The sequence below is a fragment of the Zerene cesonia genome, unplaced genomic scaffold (assembly GCF_012273895.1).
Source record: "Zerene cesonia ecotype Mississippi unplaced genomic scaffold, Zerene_cesonia_1.1 Zces_u007, whole genome shotgun sequence".
NCBI lineage: Eukaryota > Metazoa > Arthropoda > Insecta > Lepidoptera > Pieridae > Zerene > Zerene cesonia.
Window position 1 is genome coordinate 146,015 of NW_024045137.1, and position 22,903 is coordinate 168,917.

Consider the following 22,903-nt stretch of genomic DNA (forward strand, 5'->3'; position numbering starts at 1 on the left):
GCAGGTGCTGCGGCAGCACGTCGAAGTAGAACGTGGTGTGGTCGGAGGAGGTGGAGGCGTTGGAGGAGCCGCCGTGCTCGGACAGGAACTTGTTGTACTCGTTCTCCTGTTGCGTGCGATTTGTACATATATTATATCATCACGTTTTCATTCGTCATCGTTCATTTCTTCAGCTCATAGTTCATTTCTATCGACCACTTTGTCTTCCTCTGATATCTTTACTAGCTGCGCCCCGCGGTTCACCCGCGTAAGTCCGTATCCCGTAGGAATATAGGGATAAAAAGTTTCTTATATGTTATTCGAGTTGTCCAGCTGTCTACCTACCAGATTTCATTGCAATCGGTTCAGTATCTCTTACTATACTTACAAACTTTCGCATTTATAATATTAGTAGGATAGGATTATTCGAATCTGTATGTGGCTGTGGCTTATTAAAAATCTAATAAAACATCACCTCTGGATACTTCTCGGTGCCGAGGAACAGCATGTGCTCGCAGAAGTGCGCCAGCCCGGGCAACTCGTCCGGGTCGCTCAGGTAACCTGGGGGCATGAAAAACGTACGCTACGGATTGAGAACCCTTGATTTTAAAGAGGTTCTCAAAATACGACGGAGGTTCTCTATTCGGATGTCATTTTTTTTTTGTTTCTTAACGGTGTTTTTATTTGTGTTTGATAGGAAATTGTTGCCATTTTGTGATATTGGTCATTTTAGAATCTGCAGTGGTACCTTCCAGTGACCTTTTTAGAAAAAAGGAATTATTTATGAATTCTTATTTTAGTCTCTGTATGGTCGCCACACGCCACACCAATCAAGTGAAACGAATACAGCTATCGAGAAATTAAAAAATATATATATATAGAAGAACTTTTTGCTGTTTATATAAATACTAGCTTCCACCCGCGGCTTTGCCCGCGTAGAATTAGGACATTTAGAATTGATTTTGTGACGGTCTATTTCTATTTTATCCCAAGGGAGCATTTATCGGGACAAAGAGTATCCTATCACCTAAGTCAGCTCATGCCCTGTCTGTATACCAAATTTCACCGAAATCCGTTCAGTAGTTTCAGCGTGAATCACGAACAGACATACAAACAAGCAAACTTTCGCATTATAATACAGTGTGATATACAGTCACATACCGACGTTAACGTCCATAGCGGCGGCCGACTTGTCAGTGCTGGGGTCACTGACCAGCAACACTTTGAGATTGTTAGCCAGCTGGAGGCCTCTGAAAGAGCAGGGCAAACGATAATTGAATTAAGATCCACCATCCACACGATTTTATCAACTTCACCCCTAATGTGTTTGTGTGTAACCGACCCCTTAAGACTCGATTTTGACCCACATCAAACGAACAGATTGAATTCAAACTCTGTACACTTATCGCGGATCAGTGACAACACAATAATCTGATGTGTTTATATTAATCAACAACAAAAAAAGTTATCCAATGATATCTCTTAGGAAGAAATTTATCAAAGATTAAAACATCAGGCGTGCCCATGAATAATGATACATAATCATACCCGAAAATCATATGTTCTCTGGAGCAATCGTATAAAATTGGGCCAATTGTAATCTACATAAGCAGCATTGCAATAAGATGGAGGATATTTAGGAGTGTCAAGAAAAAACATACACGTATGTGTACCATATACATATGTCGGTGTGCGTGAATACGTGTGTGTGCGTGTAAAAAACAGACTTATTTTACATGTGTGTGTACACTTAATGTGTATGTGTATGTAATGTTATTCAATTTATTAGATACAATATAATGTAGACCTCATAGCTTACCTGTAGACGCGCCTGTCCTCCGGGCTCTTGATGATATCATCGTACCGCTTGACCACCGCGGCGCTGGCTGCGGGGTTCGAGGGTGTCACTGGGGCCCCGGGGGCTCCGGGGGCTGCGGGGGCCCCGGCGGTGGCGGGGCTCGCGGGGGCGGGGGGCGCCGCGCCCGGCGACCGCGCGCATCCGCCCGCCGGCATGCTGCTGTGCTGCAGCGAACGACTGCGCACGAGATGAAATTATTTAATACTCGCGGCTCGACCCGGATTATCAAAAATGATTTATACCACATTACTCTGTAAAGATAACATAATTTAAATGATCCAAAAAAATTATTAAAATCGATCAAATACTTGGAGTTAAATTGTAACACAAAAAAAATCTTACGTCTTGATATGTTTGATTGGTGTGTTTTTTTAAAACCTACTAACATTATAAACGCATATGTTTGTAAGTATGGATGGATGTATGACTTGCTGATACGCTTTCACGTGAACTTCGCTATCATTTCTGTATGAAAATTAGTACAGAGATAGATAATTGTCTGGATTTTTGGCCTTGCACCTAGACACCACGCGAGTGGCGCAGCGGGATACAACTAGTCAACACTAATTTTAATAATGAGGCAGAATTTGTATTTCTGTTTGTTCATTTGTTCTTTTATTTTTTTGTGTGTAATGATTAAACTCAAAAACTACTGGACATAGCTGAGTGACATAGGCCATATATGTATCACGGGCAAAGCCGGGGCGAAATGCTAGTATCTAACTAAATAAATAGCATATATGCTAATTATACTAAACAACATTATCTTTATTCTTCCTAACATACATTAAAATAAAACAAAACAAAACAAATTCAAACATAATTATTGTTATCGACACATCTGGCTCAAGGTTAATCACCACTAAATGAATACACATAAATGTACATAAAGTGCATTGTTTGGATTCGTAAATTTATATATCCATATCAGCCCGTAGGCCCATATCCTTTTCCTTCCCTTCCCAGTCCTTTCCTTTATTCCTCTCATTAATCATTTCCAAATTTATAGTCGATAATCCATTTGTAGAGGCGTAAGGTCTGCAATGGACTTTATGTCTCTCCAAATGTTCATGGGCGGTGGTAGAGCTTACCATCAAGCAACCCATCAGCTCCATTGCTGACTATGATATGATGACTATTAAAAAAAAATTAAAAGAGTTACTATTGAGTTACAACCTCCTTGGTTCAGCGGTTAACACATAAGTTTAGCGCGAAGGGGTCCTGTTCCTCTAAAAAAGGCACCAAGTCCTTTAGGGGAAGGAACTCTAGACTCTAAAATAAATATTTTCATATCCATTTTCAAAGATAGTAAAATTACAATCAAAGGTTTTTCAATCGGTATTCAATTAATTCATTTGGTTGAACAATATAATAACTGACACTTAATTGTGACAAACACATAAACAAATAAACATTTTCCTATAAATAATCACATAATGCATAATACCAAACCTAAATTCATGCAACATTATAAGAATCTCTATAATTGAAATTGAATTTATACTTATACTCACACATATTTACTTATTAAGCAAAACTCTCAAAACAGACGCCAATGCATTACAAATGTGAAGGAGTAGATAAGCTGAGTGTAGCTTTATTTTCAAGTTACTGTGGCTTATGAGTTAAGTCCAAATTATTTAATACATATTACAATTATGTGAACTGTTGTTCAACAGCCCTTTGCTATGAGTATGGATGAAACTACAAAAGGCTATTTATTCATGTTATTTTAAATTTCCCTGATTGAAACAAACTCAACAATTTGAGGTAAATCATATATTTTTTGTTATCTCTAAATTATAGCACATTATATTCTCAATTCTGAAAAAAAATGATGTTCTTAATGATGCAATTGAGATTTAAACTGCGCAGTCGGTTATATGTAACAATGCGAAATAATAAATGAAAAATTTACCGTCCAACAGTTCGCGAGGTTCGCGTAGCAAGTTGACAAACTCACGTTCACACACAAATAATCTAACCCACAAAATAGTGGTTAAGTTAGTCAAAACAGACGTAATAATAAGGTAAAAAGATATAACCTATTGGAAAAAGCACGGTAGAGTAGCGTTGGCGAATAACTGTGGAAACCAACAAGGAACAATCTTCGCGATGCCAGCTTGAATGAAAAATTATATCAATAATTAATAATCAATTCAATATTCTTTGATCACTTGTATTGACTTCGAATCGAAACACTGTCACATCGACGTACGTCGTTTGTACATATGTCAAATGTCAATAAGAATGACTTGACATTATGGTTTTTTACGTTTGCTATTTTTTTTTTTTTAGTTTCCATGGTTTGACTACGGGACTTAAAAAACGTGTTCGCTATACATTTTCTAATCGTTCATCAATTTATAAAATTAAAATACTGGTTATTGAAGGCTTTAAAGTCTTATCTTAAATTGTATATATAACCTGTTTAACCCAAAGTCTTTAAAAAAAAATTCTACACAGCGCAGTTGCGCTAATTTTAATTATATTATAGATTTTGGCCCAAAAATAACACAAAATATGATAATAGTAAAATAATCATGTTATGATAGGTGTTATCATAAGTCACCCATAACTTTGAAAATATAACATTTCGAATTTTTTTTAAATTATATTACTGTTGTTAGTACTAAATTATATTTAAGTAGAGCAGAAACATTAAAAAAGTTTGTTTCTTACTTTTCAAGTAAATTACGCAGTAATGGCAACCATGGTGCCATGGCTAAACTGTTTTTGGTGATTTGACCAATTTATATAGTTTAATATATTGTATATTTGATACTTTTGCACTAAACTGATTTCAGCGAATTATATAATTTTTCTTTATATTATTGAGGAAAATAAAAAATCAGTTTCAATCGTAATTTAGTTCCATTTAAATTTCATTATTTCCTTCACGAGTTTCGTAACTATAAATAACCATCCATTACTATGGTTTCCTCCTATTCCATGCTAACATTCTTAATATTTACCGCCATCCCATACAACCTGGAAATTCACTAGACACAACAAAAAACAATCTCTCAAGTAAAAAAATCTACTAACATCTCCGTCATACATAATCATCGTAAATAAAATCCTTCTATTTTTACTTGTTTATTTTGTTTATAATAAAACAACAATAAACAATATCTGGACTAAATCCGATCATCCGTTGCTGAACTGCACTGCCTCACACAGGCCCATGTTAAACTAATTATATTTTTATATGTCCAATGTCCATCCTTCTTGCATGAAAGGAAAAAAAATAAAACACGAAAATCTTTAAAATAAATCTATTATTCAATAAAATTTGTACGCTTCGCGCCGATTACACGTTAATGCAAGTTATTAATATTAAAATACAGTAATCTATACATAGTTGTAATTAATTACATACACCGTTCGACTCGACTTTAATGGCGGCAGAATCACGACACGGTACGTCCGTCTCTCTTTCGCGCGAGTGAATAACAATAGGTGAAAAAGAGACGGAGATACAACACGACAATAAATTTCAAGTTCAATAGTTAGAAATTTCAGTTTATATAACCTTTCCAAATTTAAATTTAAATAATATATTTACAACTATAAAAATCGTTATTCACGAATTTTCTTTTTATTCCTTTGTTCGACAAAAATTCGGCATTTCTATTCTTTTAGACGATGATAATGAACGGTTGGCATATAAATCTTTCGAATTATACGAAACATTTTCTTTTGTTGACCTTACAATGTATTTCACATAACAACACTGTGTGAGCGAGAAAGATATACTTTTCCCAAGTTGTTCGGCTTCTTTTTATTGTATTTTACAATTTATTATCTGCTGTATCAGATATCATGATTTTAAAACCACCATTCCACACGCCATAATTATAAAACATATTAGACCTTTTAATTACGAGCAAATAAAAAAAAATACCCAATAACAAGATTTATTTTTACGATTCGTTTTTTTTAATTACAAAAAAAATATACAATACTATAGCTACTTGGGCTGTTTATAAAAAAAAAGTCATATAACTAAAATGATGAAACATAATTTTATATGATTTGCGTGATTTAATTCATATAGCTTGTTTATTTTTTCTTATTGCTTTTTTTTATATATTTTTTTATAAACAGTCCACGTAATTGACCTTAATAATATATTTACAACATATTAACAAATATTCCAGTGCGTTACGTTATAATTGACGCAGCGAAAATAAAAAAAATTACGTGTTTCTTTTTTTAAACACATTTATATTAATTTGACAGCATTTCATTAATGGTTTTATGTACAACATACAACTGCAATAAACCAACACTTATATCTAAATCACTGTATCCCGTCCCAAGTAATTTAATAATTAATTAGTTTAAATATCATATTTGAAACAAAAAAACCACTAACACATGGCAATTTTTTTAATTCCGCAAATTTGAGCTACAACTGGCAATTTAATTTTTACACGTGATTTTGATTTTTCGCCAGTGTTATTATGTACATTTAGAAATTAGAGACAAAAGTCTCTTGTCCGTTAAAATAACCGATTTAAAACGCGATTTACGCATAATAAACTAGCTTCTGCCCGCGGCTTTGCACACGTTAAATTCGTAGTAGTTTAATAGATCTTATTATACACATAAACATCCTTTTAAATCAAACTACAATCTATTTAAAAAAAAAACCTTCAAAATCTATTGCGTAACTTTAAAGATCTAAACATACATACACACACAGACGGCGGAAAGCGACTATGTTTCGTACTATGTAGTGATGTCCCACAAATTTTTTACCGAAACTCAAAAACTACAAAAAACACTCAATTAGACTGCACCAATCATATCGCACCGCACTGCACCTTATTGCCTATAAATAATTTCATATATAAATACACTGTACGCTAACACTAGTCTAGGGAAAAACACTTGTCTCAATTTCAGTGGCACTAAAAGTCGTTTGGTGTTGCACTATAGAGTTTAAAGTGTTCATTTACACTAAACAATCGTAACAACAAGTAGTTAACTTTTGGCATCATTCTTTTATGTTGGGCAAAAATTATAAACAAGCAAACAATAAAATGGTCAGAATTCAGGTCGCTTAAAATGAATCCGAACACTCGGTGAAACTAGACGCAACTTTAAGTTACACTAAAACACTAAAGTTGCACTAAAACACTTGACACTTAGTGCCGCTAACATTAAAACACTTTGCATAACATCAAAGAAGTATTCAAAATGCAGAGATACACTACGAGTGTACCTTGAGAGAAAAATAAAGAATTCATATGGACTCCCAACAAAAATTCAAAATTTCTACCATTCTACCATTTAGTAGAATTCAATTAAAATATGCACAGAGTAACAATAACACGACATTATAGTTTAGTATCACGCAAAGTAGTAGCAGTATCACTACTCGATAGTTTATACATAGATCAACTGGTTTTCCTTACAGGTTACCATAGCTCGGTTGCCATATTTAAATCAATAGTTTTTAATGTGATATTCTATTTGCGTGTATTAGTAGAAACGAAGCTGGGGACCGTATTAAGTAGTCAGCAAGTAAGTAGTGAGGTCAATGTAGTCTACTACAATACTGTAGTGAACCTAGTATTGGTGCATGGCAGTCGGTAACAATGGTAGTTAACAACGGTTGCCATGGCAACTGTGAGAGGAACGACGCACCGTTCCAGAGGTGAGCTTAAGATAGTGTGGGACAGTACAATATAAGAAATCGAGTGACCATAGATAGAGATATATGATTTAGTCAGTTATAGTCAATTCCGTTGCGTGGTTAACAGGCAGTCTTGTGGTGATCACCGATACCAGTTCTTTTCGTGTGCTCTAATATACAGTTTTAGTGAAGTTAGGACATTTCTTACAAGTTTACCTCGCTTTTGCTACCGTCTAACGCTTTAAAACTGTTGAAACTATTCGTTCGCCAGTTTTACAGCTTCAATTAGTGCCGTGTCAGCGACGTGCGGTCACGTGCGGTCACGTGCGGTCACGTGTGGTCACGTGTGGTCACGTGTGGTCACGTGTGGTCACGTGTGGTCACGCGCGGTCGCTGTGTCAGTGGTAGAGGTCGCGCTCGAGGCGGCGCACGCGCACGCGCTGCCGGTAGTGGTACTCCTTCAGGTAGGCGCGCAGCCGCCCCGGCAGCGGCAGCTGCTCCACACCTGCGGGGGGGGGGGAAGATGGATATTAGTGTTTTTAATCATTTCTAATGACATAATATGCAGATTTGATTTCTGTGAGTGTCAGTGTCGGCATAAATTGCCTGCGTAACTACGTGTGCGTGCACGTGTTCGTGAGTGTGCGTGTGCGTGTGTGTGTGTGCTCACCGTCGTAGTTGGTGTGCGAGACGATGACGGCGCGCGCGAGCTGCTGCAGCGAGAAGGGCGCGGCGCGCGGCAGCGGCGCCGTCAGCATCGGCTCGAAGAACATCACGCACGCGGGGTCCTGCGGGCGCAACCTCGCATCATATTCCATGTACGGGCTAGTCTGGTAGTACATCCTGATTCAGCGCTTTACACGACCGCCTTCGTTTTTGATTTACCAAGTCAGTCTGCAATAGCGACTCGTGTAAGGCGCTCGGGGTGTTTATCATCATATCATTAATCATTATATCATCACATACAATATACGAGTATCAGTATCTACCAAGAGTGTATGTATTATCAGCCCGTACATCCTTCATTACTCTATATGATGAAAGTCTAGTAGAGCGCGTGGTTAATATTATAAATGCGAAAGTTTGTAAGGATGTATGTGTGTGTTTGTTGCTCTTTCACACAAACTACTCACGCAAACTACTGAACCGATTGCAATGAAATTTGCCAAGTAGACAGCTGGACAACTGGAATAACATATAGGCAACTTTTTATCCCGATATTCCTACGGGATACGGAGTTTGAGCTAGTATATAATATATTCTACTAGGAAGCCGGTATACCTTGTAGTGCTCGATGAGGCCGGTGACGGTGGGCGCGGCGAAGACGGCCGGGTCGTGGCAGTCGAAGCTGAAGCGGTGCTGGTAGTGCTCGATGCGCGCGTGCAGCGAGCGCCCGTACTTGCGGAACGACACCGAGAACAGGTGCTCCTCCTGCGCCGAGTCGCGCAGCAGGAACGTGCCTGCGCACCACACACCACACACCACGTCACACCACACGTCACATTACACCAAGCACTTGGTGCACGACTTTTTGTTTTTTTGACGTCCCAATGTGACGTCCCAAAAAAAATCTTATAAAAATAATAATGTTGGGCAGAGAATTAAAACGCAGTTACATATTAATTTACATCGTATATTGTTTCACAATCGACAGCCATATTGAAAGGGCAGAAAAAGTAAAGCGCGAGCTATACGTTTACAACCACAGATAACAAATAATATATTTAATCTGTTGGTGATGCGCGATCTTCGTTTCACACACAAACAATAATAATAAATTAATTTCTCATCAAATTACAAGATTAGTAAAAGAGATTCGATTACTGTGGCGGGATCAAGGGCGACCGAGAGGCTAGGCGTCGCTACGGTTCGGCAAGAAATGCGGGTTCGAATCCCGCCCCGTGATCGATTTTTTTCTATTCTTTCTAAATTTCTCATTTATAAAGAATTTCAATGCTATAAAGCTAAAAATTAAAAAGATTAGCTTAATTATAGACGATAACAGAAGTTTAATTTTTAGTTTTATAGCATTGAAATGCTTTATAAATGAGAAATTTTGAAAGAATAGAAAAAATTTGATCACGAGGCAGGATTCGAACCTGCGTTTCTTGCCTAATCGTAGCAACGCCTAGCCTCTCAATGCTATAAAACTAAAAATTAAATTTAACAAAGGCCGCGTTCCATCGATACAATATTGTAATCATTGAAATAATGTTTCGTATTGGTTGTGATGGTTCTTAATCATCTCAATAGATGGCGTGGGGTGCCCCTTAGGCACATGAAACCGAAAGAGTAGAAGAAATTCGATTACTGTGGCAGGATCACGGGTGGCCGAGAGGCTAGGCGTTGCTACGGTTAGGCAAGATACGCAGGTTCGAATCCTGCCTCGTGATCAAATTTTTTCTATTCTTTCAAAATTTCCGATAACAGAAGTTGTCATAAGTGGCGCCCATTGTGGGCTGAGTTCAAAGCACACGCCCGTGGGGGACAGGCACCAGCTGGCACGCATACAGCGTTGGCTCGCTCTGAGGCGGTCAATTTAAAGCTGGAAATGCGAGCGAGCTTAAAATATGATTTAGAAATTAAAAACGAACGAAACGTCGGATTAATAATATAATGAATAAATCGCGTTTAAAAACCGTTAAAAAGTTTAATTTCTAAATGTATACTCGCGTAATATCAAACACAAGAAAATACTATTAAAATATGATGATAATAATGATGACGAGAGCAGCTCACCTTCGGGCTTGTTGTCCAGCAGCCGCTCAGCCTCGTAGCGGTCCATCTTGCCCCAGTAGAACGAGCACGCGGTGATCTCCTGCAGGTCCGGCACGAGGCAGTGCTTGTAGTCCACCTGCGCTCGGCATAACATATGCTATGTACTTTGAAACACAGTGGTATTTTTTTTTCTTTATTCGCTACACAACTGATAACTCCTGATATTAATAAATACAAAAAAGAAATGTATTTTATATGTCTATTGTCACTAAATAGTACATAACAAAGTCGCTGTATCTGTCGCTTTATCTGTCGCTTTGTCTCTATGTATGCTTAAATCAGTTTCAAAGATTTTGATGAGGGTTTTTTTTTTAATACATAGAGCGATTCAAGAGAGGAAGGTTTTATGTCTATTAAATTACTCCGAATTTAACGCGTGCGAAGCCGCGGGCAAAAGCTAGTTTTGAATAAAACTTATGGAAATGGCAATATATGTATGAATAATTTAATATTTAAGATCCATTAGTTGACATCTTCCTCCTTTTTTAGGTCGATTGAAAATAGGTTCCATCTCAAACTCATACATCTATTTATTCAAATTATTTTAGAAGCTTCATAGTAAGTAGATTTAATATGATTTTACAATTCTATACATATTTCTCATACAGCAAATTCTGTCCATACTACATACAACCGAAACAAACATACAACTTAAACTTCAGAATTATTTCTAAAAATGTTGCCTGTTCTAAACCAAAATTTACCTGCACGCAAACAGCTTTAGTGCTTATTACATTTCTCTGTCTAAATATGGCTTCTATAAATGAAATCATACCACAAAGTTAACCTATATTTACATACAAGTAACTCCCCACACAAACATAACTGTCCACACTACCTTATCTGCCTATAATTACATAACCACCCACTAACATAATTGCCCGCACTCATTTAGCCTACCCACACTCACACACCAGCCCGCACTCACACTGCCTGCCCACACTAACACACCAGCCCCCACTCACACTAACACACCAGCCCCCACTCACACTAACACACCAGCCCCCACTCACACTAACACACCAGCCCCCACTCACACTATCTGCCCACACTCGCACTATCTGCCCACACTCGCACTATCTGCCCACACTCGCACTATCTGCCCGCACCTGCACCCGCCCCCACACGTAGGCACGTACCTGCGTGTGCACCTTGGTGTGCGCGGCGGGCGGCAGCGCGTGCTGCAGCGAGGGCGCGCGCAGCAGCAGCGCGCGCAACTCGCCGCCGCACACCACCTGCCACAAACACGAACACTGTTTATACGCTACCTAGCTAACGCTATTCAACCTTCATAAGGAATTTAGATTCATTGTAAAGAAAGAAAAAGGACAAAGAAGTATTTATACACAAACTATTTCATATGGAGAGCAAAAAAAAAAAGAAAGTAAATTAAAACATTAAGATTGCAATGTATCAGCGTGGTGCAGAAAGTAATCCCCTCAGCACACCACATGGAACATAATTATGAAAAATAACTATTAAATCGATAATTATACTAAGAAAAATAATATATAAGGGTTTTATTATGTCCTCACTACCATGTGACGACACAAGCAAGTTACCATAGCACCTTTATGCAAATTTTTGTATCATACTATTGATTTTATATATTTGTTGAAAGATATATAAAAATAGTTAAATTTAGCAAGAAAATTATATATAAGAGAATTGATAATTTATCAATGTTGAAAGATATATAAAAATAGTTAAATTTAGCAAGAAAATTATATATAAGAGAATTGATAAATTACAAAAAAAAACTTGTTTTGTCAGAAAAATAGCTTCTTATTTTAATCTGTCTTTTTCCCAACACATAATTACAAGTAATGACATGCAATCGAACCTGAAACCGCCTGATGGAACCGTCGCCGCTCTGCACCAGCTCGTTGCCCCTCGCCTCCGGGGGCAGATCGCCTTCGCTGGAATTGAGCGTAGAACAAAAAATTAAACAAACAAACAAACTCTGTTTTTGTCTCTTTTTGTTGCAATTTCAGAATTTCAATAGCGAGATTTCAACTTATTTGGGAGCGGAGCTTTTAATTAGATTTTATTAGAACTAGTATATAGACCTAACAATGTAGATTGTCATAAAGCTATCTTATTAGCTCACTAGGTGAAGTCTATGTCTTAATATTGTTCTTAATCTGTGGTCATATTATACTCTCTCTTGTGTCAATTTTATTATATTTGTTTCTGTGTTTGTTACCTCAGAACTTTTCATTGAGTGAACCGATTTTGATGATACTTTTTTTTTAACGCTGGTGCCTGACAATTGGCTAGCTATATAATTTTTCATTCTTATATATTCTATAGATCTGACTATCTACTATCTACATATTTTGAGTATCTATTCTTGAGCTGGTGGTTCACCTAATGTTAAGCCTGTGAACAGAACAGAGGTAGCGTCTCTGTGAATGGGCTGCCCGCTTGAGGGGATGACGATTAGACAGAAGAAATGGAATCGGAAGGGTGAAGAAAAGGATATGAAGCTCCTAGCTACTCCCGCACTCATCGAACGAAACACAGTAGCGTGCATGCTACTTTTTCACGCCGGTCCTGTCGGGTAATTGTAAATGTGATTTGCATATTTGCATATATACTCACGTGCGCGGTGCGACGGACAGCACGTACACCTCGGCCGTCGGTTCCACGTCCTCTATATTTGTATCGCCTTCTGGAAATGTTATTGTCATTTTTTAATATATAATATATACGGTAAATAAAAAGAATCTACTTTAATGATAGAATTAAATAAATTGGCTCACTTGCATTATACAGAGTTTACGTAAGGAAATAATTTATATCTCTTAATGAGGATAAGACAAGATAAACTCATGAAATTATTATCCTATCCTACTCCTACTATCCTACGAATCCTACTAATATTACAAAAAAAAGAAAGTTTGTAAGGATTTGTGTGTGTTTGTTGGTTGTAACTAAAACTACTGAAGCGATTGCAATGAAATTTGGTACGTAGAACAGCTGGCCAACTGGAATAACATATAGGCAACTTTTTATCCCGTTATTCCTACGGGATATGGCCTTACGCGGGTGAAACCGCGGGGCGCAGCTAGTAATTTATATTTCTTAATGAGGATAAGACAAGATAAACTCATGAAATTATTATCCTACTATCCTATCCTACTAACTATCTACTACCTTACCTACTGTGTGTTTGTTGCTCTTTCACACAAAAACTACTGAACCGATTGCAATGAAATTTGGTACGTAGAACAGCTGGCCAACTGGAATAACATATAGGCAACTTTTTATCCCGATATTCCTACGGGATATGGCCTTACGCGGGTGAAACCGCGGGGCGCAGCTAGTATTGTATAAAGTTTAAATTGAATCTGTCTGTTTACAGTCAAAATCTTGTCTAAAGGAGTGTGTACTATAGTTAATCTTTTAATTATGTTTATTACTATTTAGAAGCGTCATAACGATTGGATCTATATGAAATGTGAAGAAGAAAAAAACGACCACGAAAAATCTAAAATAGCAAGATAGTAATTATCTGTGAAAAATGCCAAATAATCATAAGAAATTTGCAAAAAATCACCAGTATTTATGACAATAGACTCCAACTCGCGGCGCAGGTCGCGCGCGCCCAGCGTCCACACGGCGGCCAGCCTGGAACGCACACACACACACACCAATTAATAAAATTTAATATCAATTTATACACACACGTCGGCCATCTTGCGTGTGAAAGGGAAAAAAACAATTAACATTTATACATGTATCGTTCAACATTATCATCAAACACAACACAATAGAATAGCATCACTAGTGGTATTGGTAACCGGCATGTCCAAGAATCAAAGGGGTGTGACATCTGCCAACCCGCACTTGGTCAGCGTGGTGGATTATGGCCTGAACCCTCATAGGGGGCGTGTGTCCCAGCTGTGGGAATATGTATGGGCTGATGATGATGATGATTAGAGTAACATTAGACAGAAAAATCAACAACAACAATTAATCACCAATTACTTTTCTAAATTTGTCTCTCACACTTCTTTTTCTGTAATAATCGTAGGGCGAACGCGAAAATCTCTTTATCGCAAATCTCAGCATAAAACAGAGTCACTTTCTGTCCCTGTCCCTATGTATGCTTCAATCTTTAAAACTACGCAAACTACGAAGTAGATGGTTGTTTGCTTTTAAAGATAGAGTTATTATATGAATAATAACACCTATTAAACTACTCCGAATTTAACGCGAGCGAAGCCGTGAGCTAAAGCTAGAATGTACTAAAGGCGCCCCCCCCCCTCCCCTCCCCCTGCGCACTCACCGCTCGTCGTTGCACGCGTCGCTGACGCGTCGGTAGGCGGTGCACACGCAGGCGGCGCGCCGCCAGCGCCGCCGCCGGCACGAGCACTGCCGCCCGCTCCACCTGTGCGCACGCGCATCACAACGTTACATCAGCGCACTGGGCGTTGCTAACAATGTACGGTCCGTGGATGTGTGTTTTGCGCTCGTTCACGCGAAAACAGCTGATCGGATCTGAGTGAAATTTGGTAATGGAGAATGCAAATTATAACCTATGTCCATACCAACTTTTATACAGATCCGATCAGCTGTTTTTGTGTGAACGAGTAGTACACACACACTCGTACATTCTTACTACGTTTTTTTTCACACCAAAAAGCAAATATCAAATACAACTCAAAATGTTTAATGTCAATAACTTTCGCTTTAATAAGTAAGTCAGTAACCAAGTCAGCTTTCCTCTCATGTATTTACGAAAACACCATCAGTGTAAATGAAAGTTAAGTTATATAGCTAAATCAATTGTTTTTAAACCAATTTTAGCGGGTCGTAATAAAATGTATCATCACCTGTCAGTAACAGCGCTGACGTAGCGGTGCACACTGCTCGGCGACTCCACGTAGCGGCGTCGCTCCCACGCGCCGCAGCCGCACGTGCACTCGCCACCTGAACACCGTAACATAACTAATTTATTAGTAAGTGCATCGTACAGTACTAATGTGAGAGTCGAGCACGCTTCGGCACGAATTGGGCCAGCTCGCACAAGTATCGCACGCCCACAGAAAACCGGCGTGAAATAGTTAATTTCATGCAGTGAGTGAGGGAGCCGGAGGCCCATTCCCCTTCCCAGTACGTCCTTCATTCCATCCAGTCGTACCTTCTATCCAGTCATCAATCCTTGCCTTGCGAATGCGCTGTCCGCTTTTATGAGGTAAGGGAAAAGGAAGGGATTATGACTGGAAAGAAGGAATGGACTGGGACAGGCGAAGAAAAGGAAACTGTCTGTCTATCTAGAGTCTAAACAATCTAGGCTTAATTACATTATTAATAAATCTATCCCTACTTCGCTGGATAGACATTTTCTTTGTACAATTGTTTCAATCAACAGTTATAATCTTTATTGATGCAAAGACTAAATCAAATACAGATTATGTTGACTATCATCACTTACAAGTCATATGTATTTTAAAATCTATTACATAAGTTATAACATTACTTATAAGTGTATACACTCACTCTTCCTTGATGTCTGCTGCCCCATTCTATCTGCAATCCAGTTACTATGAGCAGTTTGTCCAGCAAACTACCATCTAAAATGAAAAATTACAAATTTACAAAGAAAAAATGGAAACCAACTCTTTTTCTTGTCTTTTTACTTAATATACCATAACTCATGCTTTTACTGAAACCAAGTGTATAAGCGCCTATATAACATTTGTTTCAATTGAGATTAGTGCATTCACACAAACAAAAAAACAAAATCACTTGGGCTGCATATTATTAGTGTTCATATCGAACATCTAAAATTTCACCTTCGCCTTCACCTCTCACAATACTAAGCCACAAAATTCCTTATTTCAAGAAAAATTACAGAAAAGTTGAATCACTTGCACACACACATGATTGGAATATAAATGAACAAACAGCAACAAGTAAAGACGCATGAATTACTCACATTGTACCATGAGTCACAAACTGTTTGCATCAATTAATGCGCTACAATGAGACAATGTTTCATTAATTGAAACTGTAGCTAATTGATGACACTCAAATTATTTAAGTTTGTAAGTTTTTTCCTGTGACAAGCACTTCAATTCTATTATAATAACTAATTTCTACTAATACCCTGCCCTACTAAAGTAATAACTTGAAAGGTAACCCTGTATGTAGCACTTTCATGCCTTATCTATAAGAGATATTGGAGATTTTTCGATGATAATTGATACAGAGGTAGACTAGGTTGACCACCTCCTTGGTACAACACATGAGGCCAGAACCGAGGGTCCTGAGTTCGATTCCCAGTGAGGACTCACAAAAAATGTCTCACTCTGGCAGGACACAGAACGCTGACCATCTACTAGTCCATTAAGAAAATCGATCAGTGAAACAGATGTATATCATCTGCCCCATACCCCACTAGAGCACATGAGACTTTCCTTTTAAACTACACCTTACTACTATATTTTAGCAAATTAGAACCCTCAAAAATGATGAATGAATGAATTCACTCCCTAGATCTGTAAAGGTCAACTTTAATGTATGGAGAGCATATATACTGTGTGTAAGCTTAATGCAAAGAAAACAATCGGCCAAGAACAGCTGACTAGACGGGGACTATACTATAAATATAAAATGACTAATTTTTATATCAAAAACTAAACTGCCTTTCAACTAACAAATTTTCAGTACAAGACTAAATTTCACACACATTTCTAATAACGAAATCTCACAAAAATTGGTTCACTCAGGCGGAAGTTCTAAGGCAACAAACCCAAAATCAATATTATATTAATGGAAAGCCTGCTCACTTCTTTGTAAATTGCTTGAAAAAGAAGTAAAGTGTGTTCAAGCAAATAATAAGATATGTAAAACTTGAATTAAAGACAGTTAATTAAAAACAAAGCAAGCAACAATTAGTATATTAATTTGGGAGTTGCAAAATTAATAATAATAAAAGTCGATTGGACACGGCGATAGCAAAGACAATACAATTTACTTAACAATGAATGAATCGTAGATAATTCCTTATCTGTACAACAATTTACCGTATTTTTTTCATTTATCAGTCGTGAGCCTCGCAGGAAATTTATATTCAGAATACTTCGACAGGTTTTGACAAGTTCAATAACCTTTTGTAAACAAAAATGTTTGTTCGCCATCGGTTAATTTATTAATAACCTGCTTTAATGCATGATTTTGTATAGAAAAAATAAATATCACTAATGGATGTTGCTACCAAGCACGGGGGTGTTTTTATTAAAGTAGAAAAAATAAACAAATCGAATTATACGTCCGCCATCTTGAAAAAGTTCCATGCATGATCTAATTTCTAGATTTACTAAATTTTACGATTCGAAAAAGCTACTCACGTCTAATAAAGTTATATTTTATTAATTAGTGTCGTTTTCGCATTTATCACTTTTATTTATTTCGATACTCGGCTAAATATAAACTTTCACTGTAATTTAAAAGTTCACTGCACATTAAAACTTCATTTCCACACACCACATTGCATGTTATTTACACAACTTAAAAACAACATTTAAAATAATTTATTTACACTCAAATAATTGTTTTTTTTTTTATAAATCACACAACCAAAATACGCAATTACTTTGTCGGTGTGACATTTTGTTTTTTCTGTCTTCGGATTTTTGAAGTTTCGTTTTACACATAGACCACAGAGTACGTAATATTCTGCTAATATTGTAGAAACTATATTATGGTATAATGGTTTTACAGAAAGTTAACTTAAAAAGTTAACGCAAGTATGCGCATTGAGTATATACTAGGCACGATGCACTAGGGCAAAGAGTAGATTAATATACATGCAACAGGGCACCTCTTATTATAATAAATTAGTACTTCCCATGAAAAAACCCCTAACGACAATATTAAAGAAAAAATTCACGAGCTATCCTTTCACAGCCAATCACTTAAAATTAATTATAATATCTGAAGACATGAAGTGATCCATTGTAATAATATGAGTATTACATCTCTACACACTATACTACATACATATCTACTACACAAGATGTGTGTAGACGGTTCACACCATATTCACCATTATTAATTTTTCGACTAAAGTTTTTTGGTAATTAATAGAAAATGTAACTCTATTATGTAGTAATTGCTCTCTTTATTTTCGATACCCTTGCTTGAAATAAACAAACAAACATCATACTCAACTCACATAATGAATGCTGAACTTGAATCAGTAGTTTCATTATAATATATTTTCTTTTAATATGGAATATTCCTCAACAATATTTACAATACAAGTTTAGGCAATTGAAGATTGGTTCATGGCGTGCCCTCTATACATTAATTTATTATATTAGTATAAGAATACACTTAACAAAATAAAATACTTTTGGATAATGCATTAAATTCATTTCTTCAAAAATCCAGCTTGACAGGCAATAAAAATAAATATGCATTATTTTTACCTACCCACGTCTATTACTAATTCGTTGCATTCAGTTTTGAACAATTATATTGTACAACGCTTTGAGTTTTCACTTTTCCTTGAAACAAATGGTGTGTGCTTAGGACGTGTGCTGCAGCTATCACGCAGCTATTTTCTGAACAATAAGGTTGGTACATAATAGAGTTAGTAGCATTAATCATAGTTGTATAATTACTCGTATCTATAAACTATCTACGAAGGATAAAATAGTCTATAGCAGAAATCAGTTGTCAATCTATGGTTTTTGTCGACGCCATCTTGTAAGTTATCGTATATTATTGAAAATTCGTGGAATTTTCTCGTGTGTTTAATTTCAGTGTTTTATGTGTGCATTATAAAATGTCCAAACGGAGGATTGAAGTAATGGACCCTTTTATAAAGAAAAAACGGTAAGTGAATAACAAATGTTTGGTTAAAAACTAAAGTTTGAATGCATGCTTCGGAGGAAGATCATTGTTTTCCGGTAGAACAGCGTGTATTTCCATTTCAAATATAACAAAGAAGTATAGAAGATAGATCGAAATGGTTGCTATTTAAATGTAAATTTCGAATCTAAAAAAGGTACCATGTGATATATCGCCGTACAATTGACTATTTGTAAAATCAATGATAAATAATAAATAACCCGCAATTTATCATGCCTGGATGCCGCCACAGATTTTAATTTCTTACTAAATTAGTTTATTTTATAATATTAAAACATATTTTACGAATTAGCTATTTTATCATTGGTTTACCTAGCTTGTAGACTATGTGTAATATATCTAATTAGTGATTAGTTATTTACGAAACGTGCTGTACCTTTTAACCTAATATTTCTCATGTGTTTATTGTACGAAATCCAATAAATTCAAATACCGAACAAGCGTAGTTGATTTTTTATGTTTATTTAAGAAATAAAGAGGTTTGATATCTGATAACTAAAGCTGATTTTGCATGCGTATATTGAGCATATCGTATCTCCTTGGTTTGAAGGTAAAACAAGATATATAAACTTATTTAATGAGGAATGAAAATAATTAAACAAGATTAAAATTACAATCCAATAATCATACAAGTGTTAAATTTGTTTATTCACATACCGAGAATATATATACAGTACATTTATGTGCATAAACATTATGAATATTATAAACTAACTTTCCGCTCGCGGCTTTGCCCGCGTAGCGTAGCATACAAGAAAGATAGGCCCGGGGTTTTCCTCGCATGTTCCCATTCCCGTTTAATTTCCGGGATATAAATCTTCCTATGTCCTTCTCCTGATTCTAAGCTTTCTCTGCACAGATTTTCAGCCAAATCAGTTAATGCGTTCTGGAGATATAAATAGTGTAACAAACACCGCTTTCTTTTATAAATATATAGATTATCGGTCCGCCTTGGCTTCATCCATGATTCGTTGTTCTCTGATATAACCACAACTTCCTTGTGCTTAAACAAAAATGTTAAAAGTAAAATCAGCATAATTGAACAAGGCATTTTCGAGTTTTACACTTACCAACACATATGGTGACATTTTACTATTTATATAGATGTGAATTTTAATAGATTAATGTTTAAATTTGACTATGGTGACAAAAACAAACAGATTATAATGTGATTTTATATATATTCATTCAAATAAGAAACATTTGTAATTAAATTTGATGTAAGTTTGAATAAGCAGTGGTGGCTCAGTGGTGAGAACCTCGGACTTCAAAATCGATAAGTCGGGGTCCGAGACCGGGCGAGCGTGCAAGAAATAAATTGATTTTTCAATTTATCTGCGCATGTGGATAACATCACCACTGCTTAAACGGTGAAGGAAAACATCGTGAGGAAACCGGCATGTCCAAGAATTAAAAGTTCGACGACATGTGACATCTGCCAACCCGCACTTGGCCAGCGTGGTGGATTATGGCCTGAACCCTCATAGGAGGCCTGTGTTCCAGCAGTGGGAACATATATGGGCTGATGATGAAGTTTGAATAAAATAAAATAAACTCATTACATTATACTTTAAATGATTTCGACGTACCCATACTACATAGTTGTTACATTGCAAAGGTAACAACTCATTTTTAAACAACCATCATGTAGGGTTTGTTCATAGATAGAGAGACAGATAGAAAATTCTTTATTGCACATGAAATTTACTTAAAAACATAGACAAAATATAAGCCAAAGAGAAAATATGCACAAATGGCAGTCCTTTTGGTATGAAGCGATGTCTTCGAGACTATCATACAAAATAAAATAGAGAAACATTTTAAAAGAGGAGAGGGAGCAAAAAGTATGGATTGTTGCAATATAAAATGAAATAAATTATGTTAAAGCATAGATTATAAATGTACCATGGGTGAAGCCAGCGGACTGCTAGTTCATTATAATACTGTTATTTGTAATATTAGTTAAATAAATCTTTACTAATATTATAAAGCTGAAAAGTTTGTTTGTTTGAACACACTAATTTCAGGAATTACTGGTCTGATTTGAAAAATTCTTTCAGTGTTAGATAGCCCATTTATTGCGGAAGGCTATATATATACCACAGATGAATCCGGGGCAAACCTCTAGTAATACATGTACACTTGATTATAATCTAAACCTTACTATTAAGCAAGAAATTAAAAGACATCTTTATTGCTCATTCTAACTAAAATACATAGTATCAGTGCATAACTATGTCCGTTTGTCTTTCACATAGCAACAGACAAATGTCATGATAGGATTTTTGTGTCTGTCTAAACACAAAATTAATTGTTGTAATGCATATAGTGGCATAGGCCTATTTTTTAAAACTACAGTGAATTATTTCTTTTCCATGGGAATTTCCTGGATAATCTGTAATTTACATTAATATACTATCTATTCAGTCCAGCACCACCCAGATAGACAATTTTCTGTGAGTTTTTAAAATTTTTAAACTGATCATCATAATTCAAGCAGGTACAAATCTGACAAACACACAATGATAAAGATCTTTTCTGTTGCTTGTGGAGTTATTAAGAAATGTATTTCTATGACATAAACATATTCTATAGAGAGGAGAAGGCTGCAGCTGCAGCCAAGTCGGGTAGTAGTGGGGAATCATCATCGGACGGTTCGGTGGCCACACTCGGAACTGCGATGGCGCCCACAGCTACGAGCACACCTGGTGTTAACCCATATACAGGTTATATATAAAAGCTTTTCACCCATGTGTTCAAGACCAATATGAAATGTATTTCTGCAATAAAAAGGATCCCTTGTCCTGTGTTACTGGAGCAAAAATTTTTCTCCTAAATTCCATCTAAATTGTTTCCATGGTCTAGGTGTACATAAGAGACAGCCAGGTAGAGCTACTTTCGCATTTATAACAATACTAGGGCGTTAATAATATATGGATAATACATATCCTACCAATGTTATAAATGCGAAACTTTAAAAGTATGGATGGGGGAGGGGATGGATGATTGTTACTCTTTCATGGGAAAATAGCGTTTTGTATCTGTATGAAATTTGATACAGAGATTCTTAGTCCTATCTGCTAAATAGGCTAATTCTCCACTATTTGCTCATACATAAACATTTATAATAGTTTAAGTATATTGGTTATTTGGCAGATAACCAGATTGAAGAAAAGTGATAATATTAATTCATAAATGCCATGCCATATGTTGCTGTTCAATTCTGTAGGTATATCTTTTATTTTTATTAATTATATTTTAGATGGTTGTTTAGTATACAACGGTTTAATGATAGATTGACTATAAAATATGATATATTTTAGTAATAGCGTGACACTGAAACGTTGCAGGTCTGCCGCACTCGCCGCGGTACCACGAGCTGCTGCGGCGGCGGCTCGGCCTGCCCGTGTGGGAGTACAAGAACGACTTCATGCGGCAGCTGAGCACGCACCAGTGCGTCGTGCTCGTCGGCGAGACCGGCTCGGGCAAGACCACGCAGATACCGCAGTGGTGCGTCGAGTTCGCCTCCGCCCCGCCCGGCAGGTCCAAGGGCGTGGCCTGCACGCAGCCGCGCCGGGTGGCCGCCATGTCCGTAGCCCAGCGCGTGGCCGAGGAGATGGACGTGGCGCTGGGACAGCAGGTCGGCTACAGCATCCGTTTCGAGGACTGCTCCGGCCCGCAGACCGTGCTGAAGTACATGACGGACGGTATGTTGCTGAGAGAGGCCATGTCGGACCCGATGCTGGAACAGT

The 22,903-nt window shown here is 36.9% G+C and overlaps 3 protein-coding genes across 3 annotated transcripts in view; 1 reads left to right on the plus strand and 2 right to left on the minus strand.

Moving 5' to 3' along the window:
- LOC119839051 (insulin-degrading enzyme) overlaps nt 1-4,053 on the minus strand; it is a 29,019-nt gene extending 24,966 nt beyond the window's left edge. Inside the window, exons 1-5 of the mRNA XM_038365225.1 lie at nt 3,756-4,053; nt 1,799-2,014; nt 1,141-1,229; nt 455-540; nt 3-106 (exon numbers count right to left, since the gene is read on the minus strand). Of these exons, the coding sequence (XP_038221153.1) occupies nt 3-106; nt 455-540; nt 1,141-1,229; nt 1,799-1,992 (473 nt within the window). The 5' untranslated portion in view covers nt 1,993-2,014; nt 3,756-4,053. The remainder of the gene's footprint in view (nt 1-2; nt 107-454; nt 541-1,140; nt 1,230-1,798; nt 2,015-3,755) is intronic.
- Nucleotides 4,054-6,673: 2,620 nt separating this feature from the next.
- Nucleotides 6,674-17,911, minus strand: LOC119839030 (suppressor of cytokine signaling 4-like). Its single transcript, XM_038365200.1, has 12 exons — nt 17,624-17,911; nt 15,771-15,844; nt 15,104-15,200; nt 14,557-14,658; nt 13,825-13,895; nt 12,867-12,936; nt 12,106-12,181; nt 11,402-11,497; nt 10,224-10,338; nt 8,766-8,944; nt 8,155-8,272; nt 6,674-7,989 (listed from the first exon to the last, which is right to left on the minus strand). The coding sequence occupies exons 2-12, from the start codon at nt 15,793-15,795 to the stop codon at nt 7,883-7,885; spliced, it is 1,056 nt and encodes a 351-aa protein (XP_038221128.1). The 5' UTR covers nt 15,796-15,844; nt 17,624-17,911; the 3' UTR covers nt 6,674-7,882.
- Nucleotides 17,912-18,967: 1,056 nt separating this feature from the next.
- Nucleotides 18,968-22,903, plus strand: part of LOC119839000 (pre-mRNA-splicing factor ATP-dependent RNA helicase DHX15) — a 10,630-nt gene continuing 6,694 nt past the window's right edge. The window contains exons 1-3 of the mRNA XM_038365169.1: nt 18,968-19,115; nt 21,747-21,877; nt 22,502-22,901. Of these exons, the coding sequence (XP_038221097.1) occupies nt 19,066-19,115; nt 21,747-21,877; nt 22,502-22,901 (581 nt within the window). The 5' untranslated portion in view covers nt 18,968-19,065. The remainder of the gene's footprint in view (nt 19,116-21,746; nt 21,878-22,501; nt 22,902-22,903) is intronic.

Bases quoted from the DNA above. Each gene is read 5' to 3' on its own strand.
- LOC119839030 (XM_038365200.1), bottom strand. From the start codon at position 15,795: ATGGGGCAGCAGACATCAAGGAAGA. The intron at 12,182-12,866 runs GTGAGTATATAT...GCTCAATTCCAG, and splicing joins CTGTCCGTCGCACCGCGCAC to CGAAGGCGATCTGCCCCCGG. The intron at 8,273-8,765 runs GTATACCGGCTT...TTGCGCCCGCAG, and splicing joins GCCTCATCGAGCACTACAAG to GACCCCGCGTGCGTGATGTT.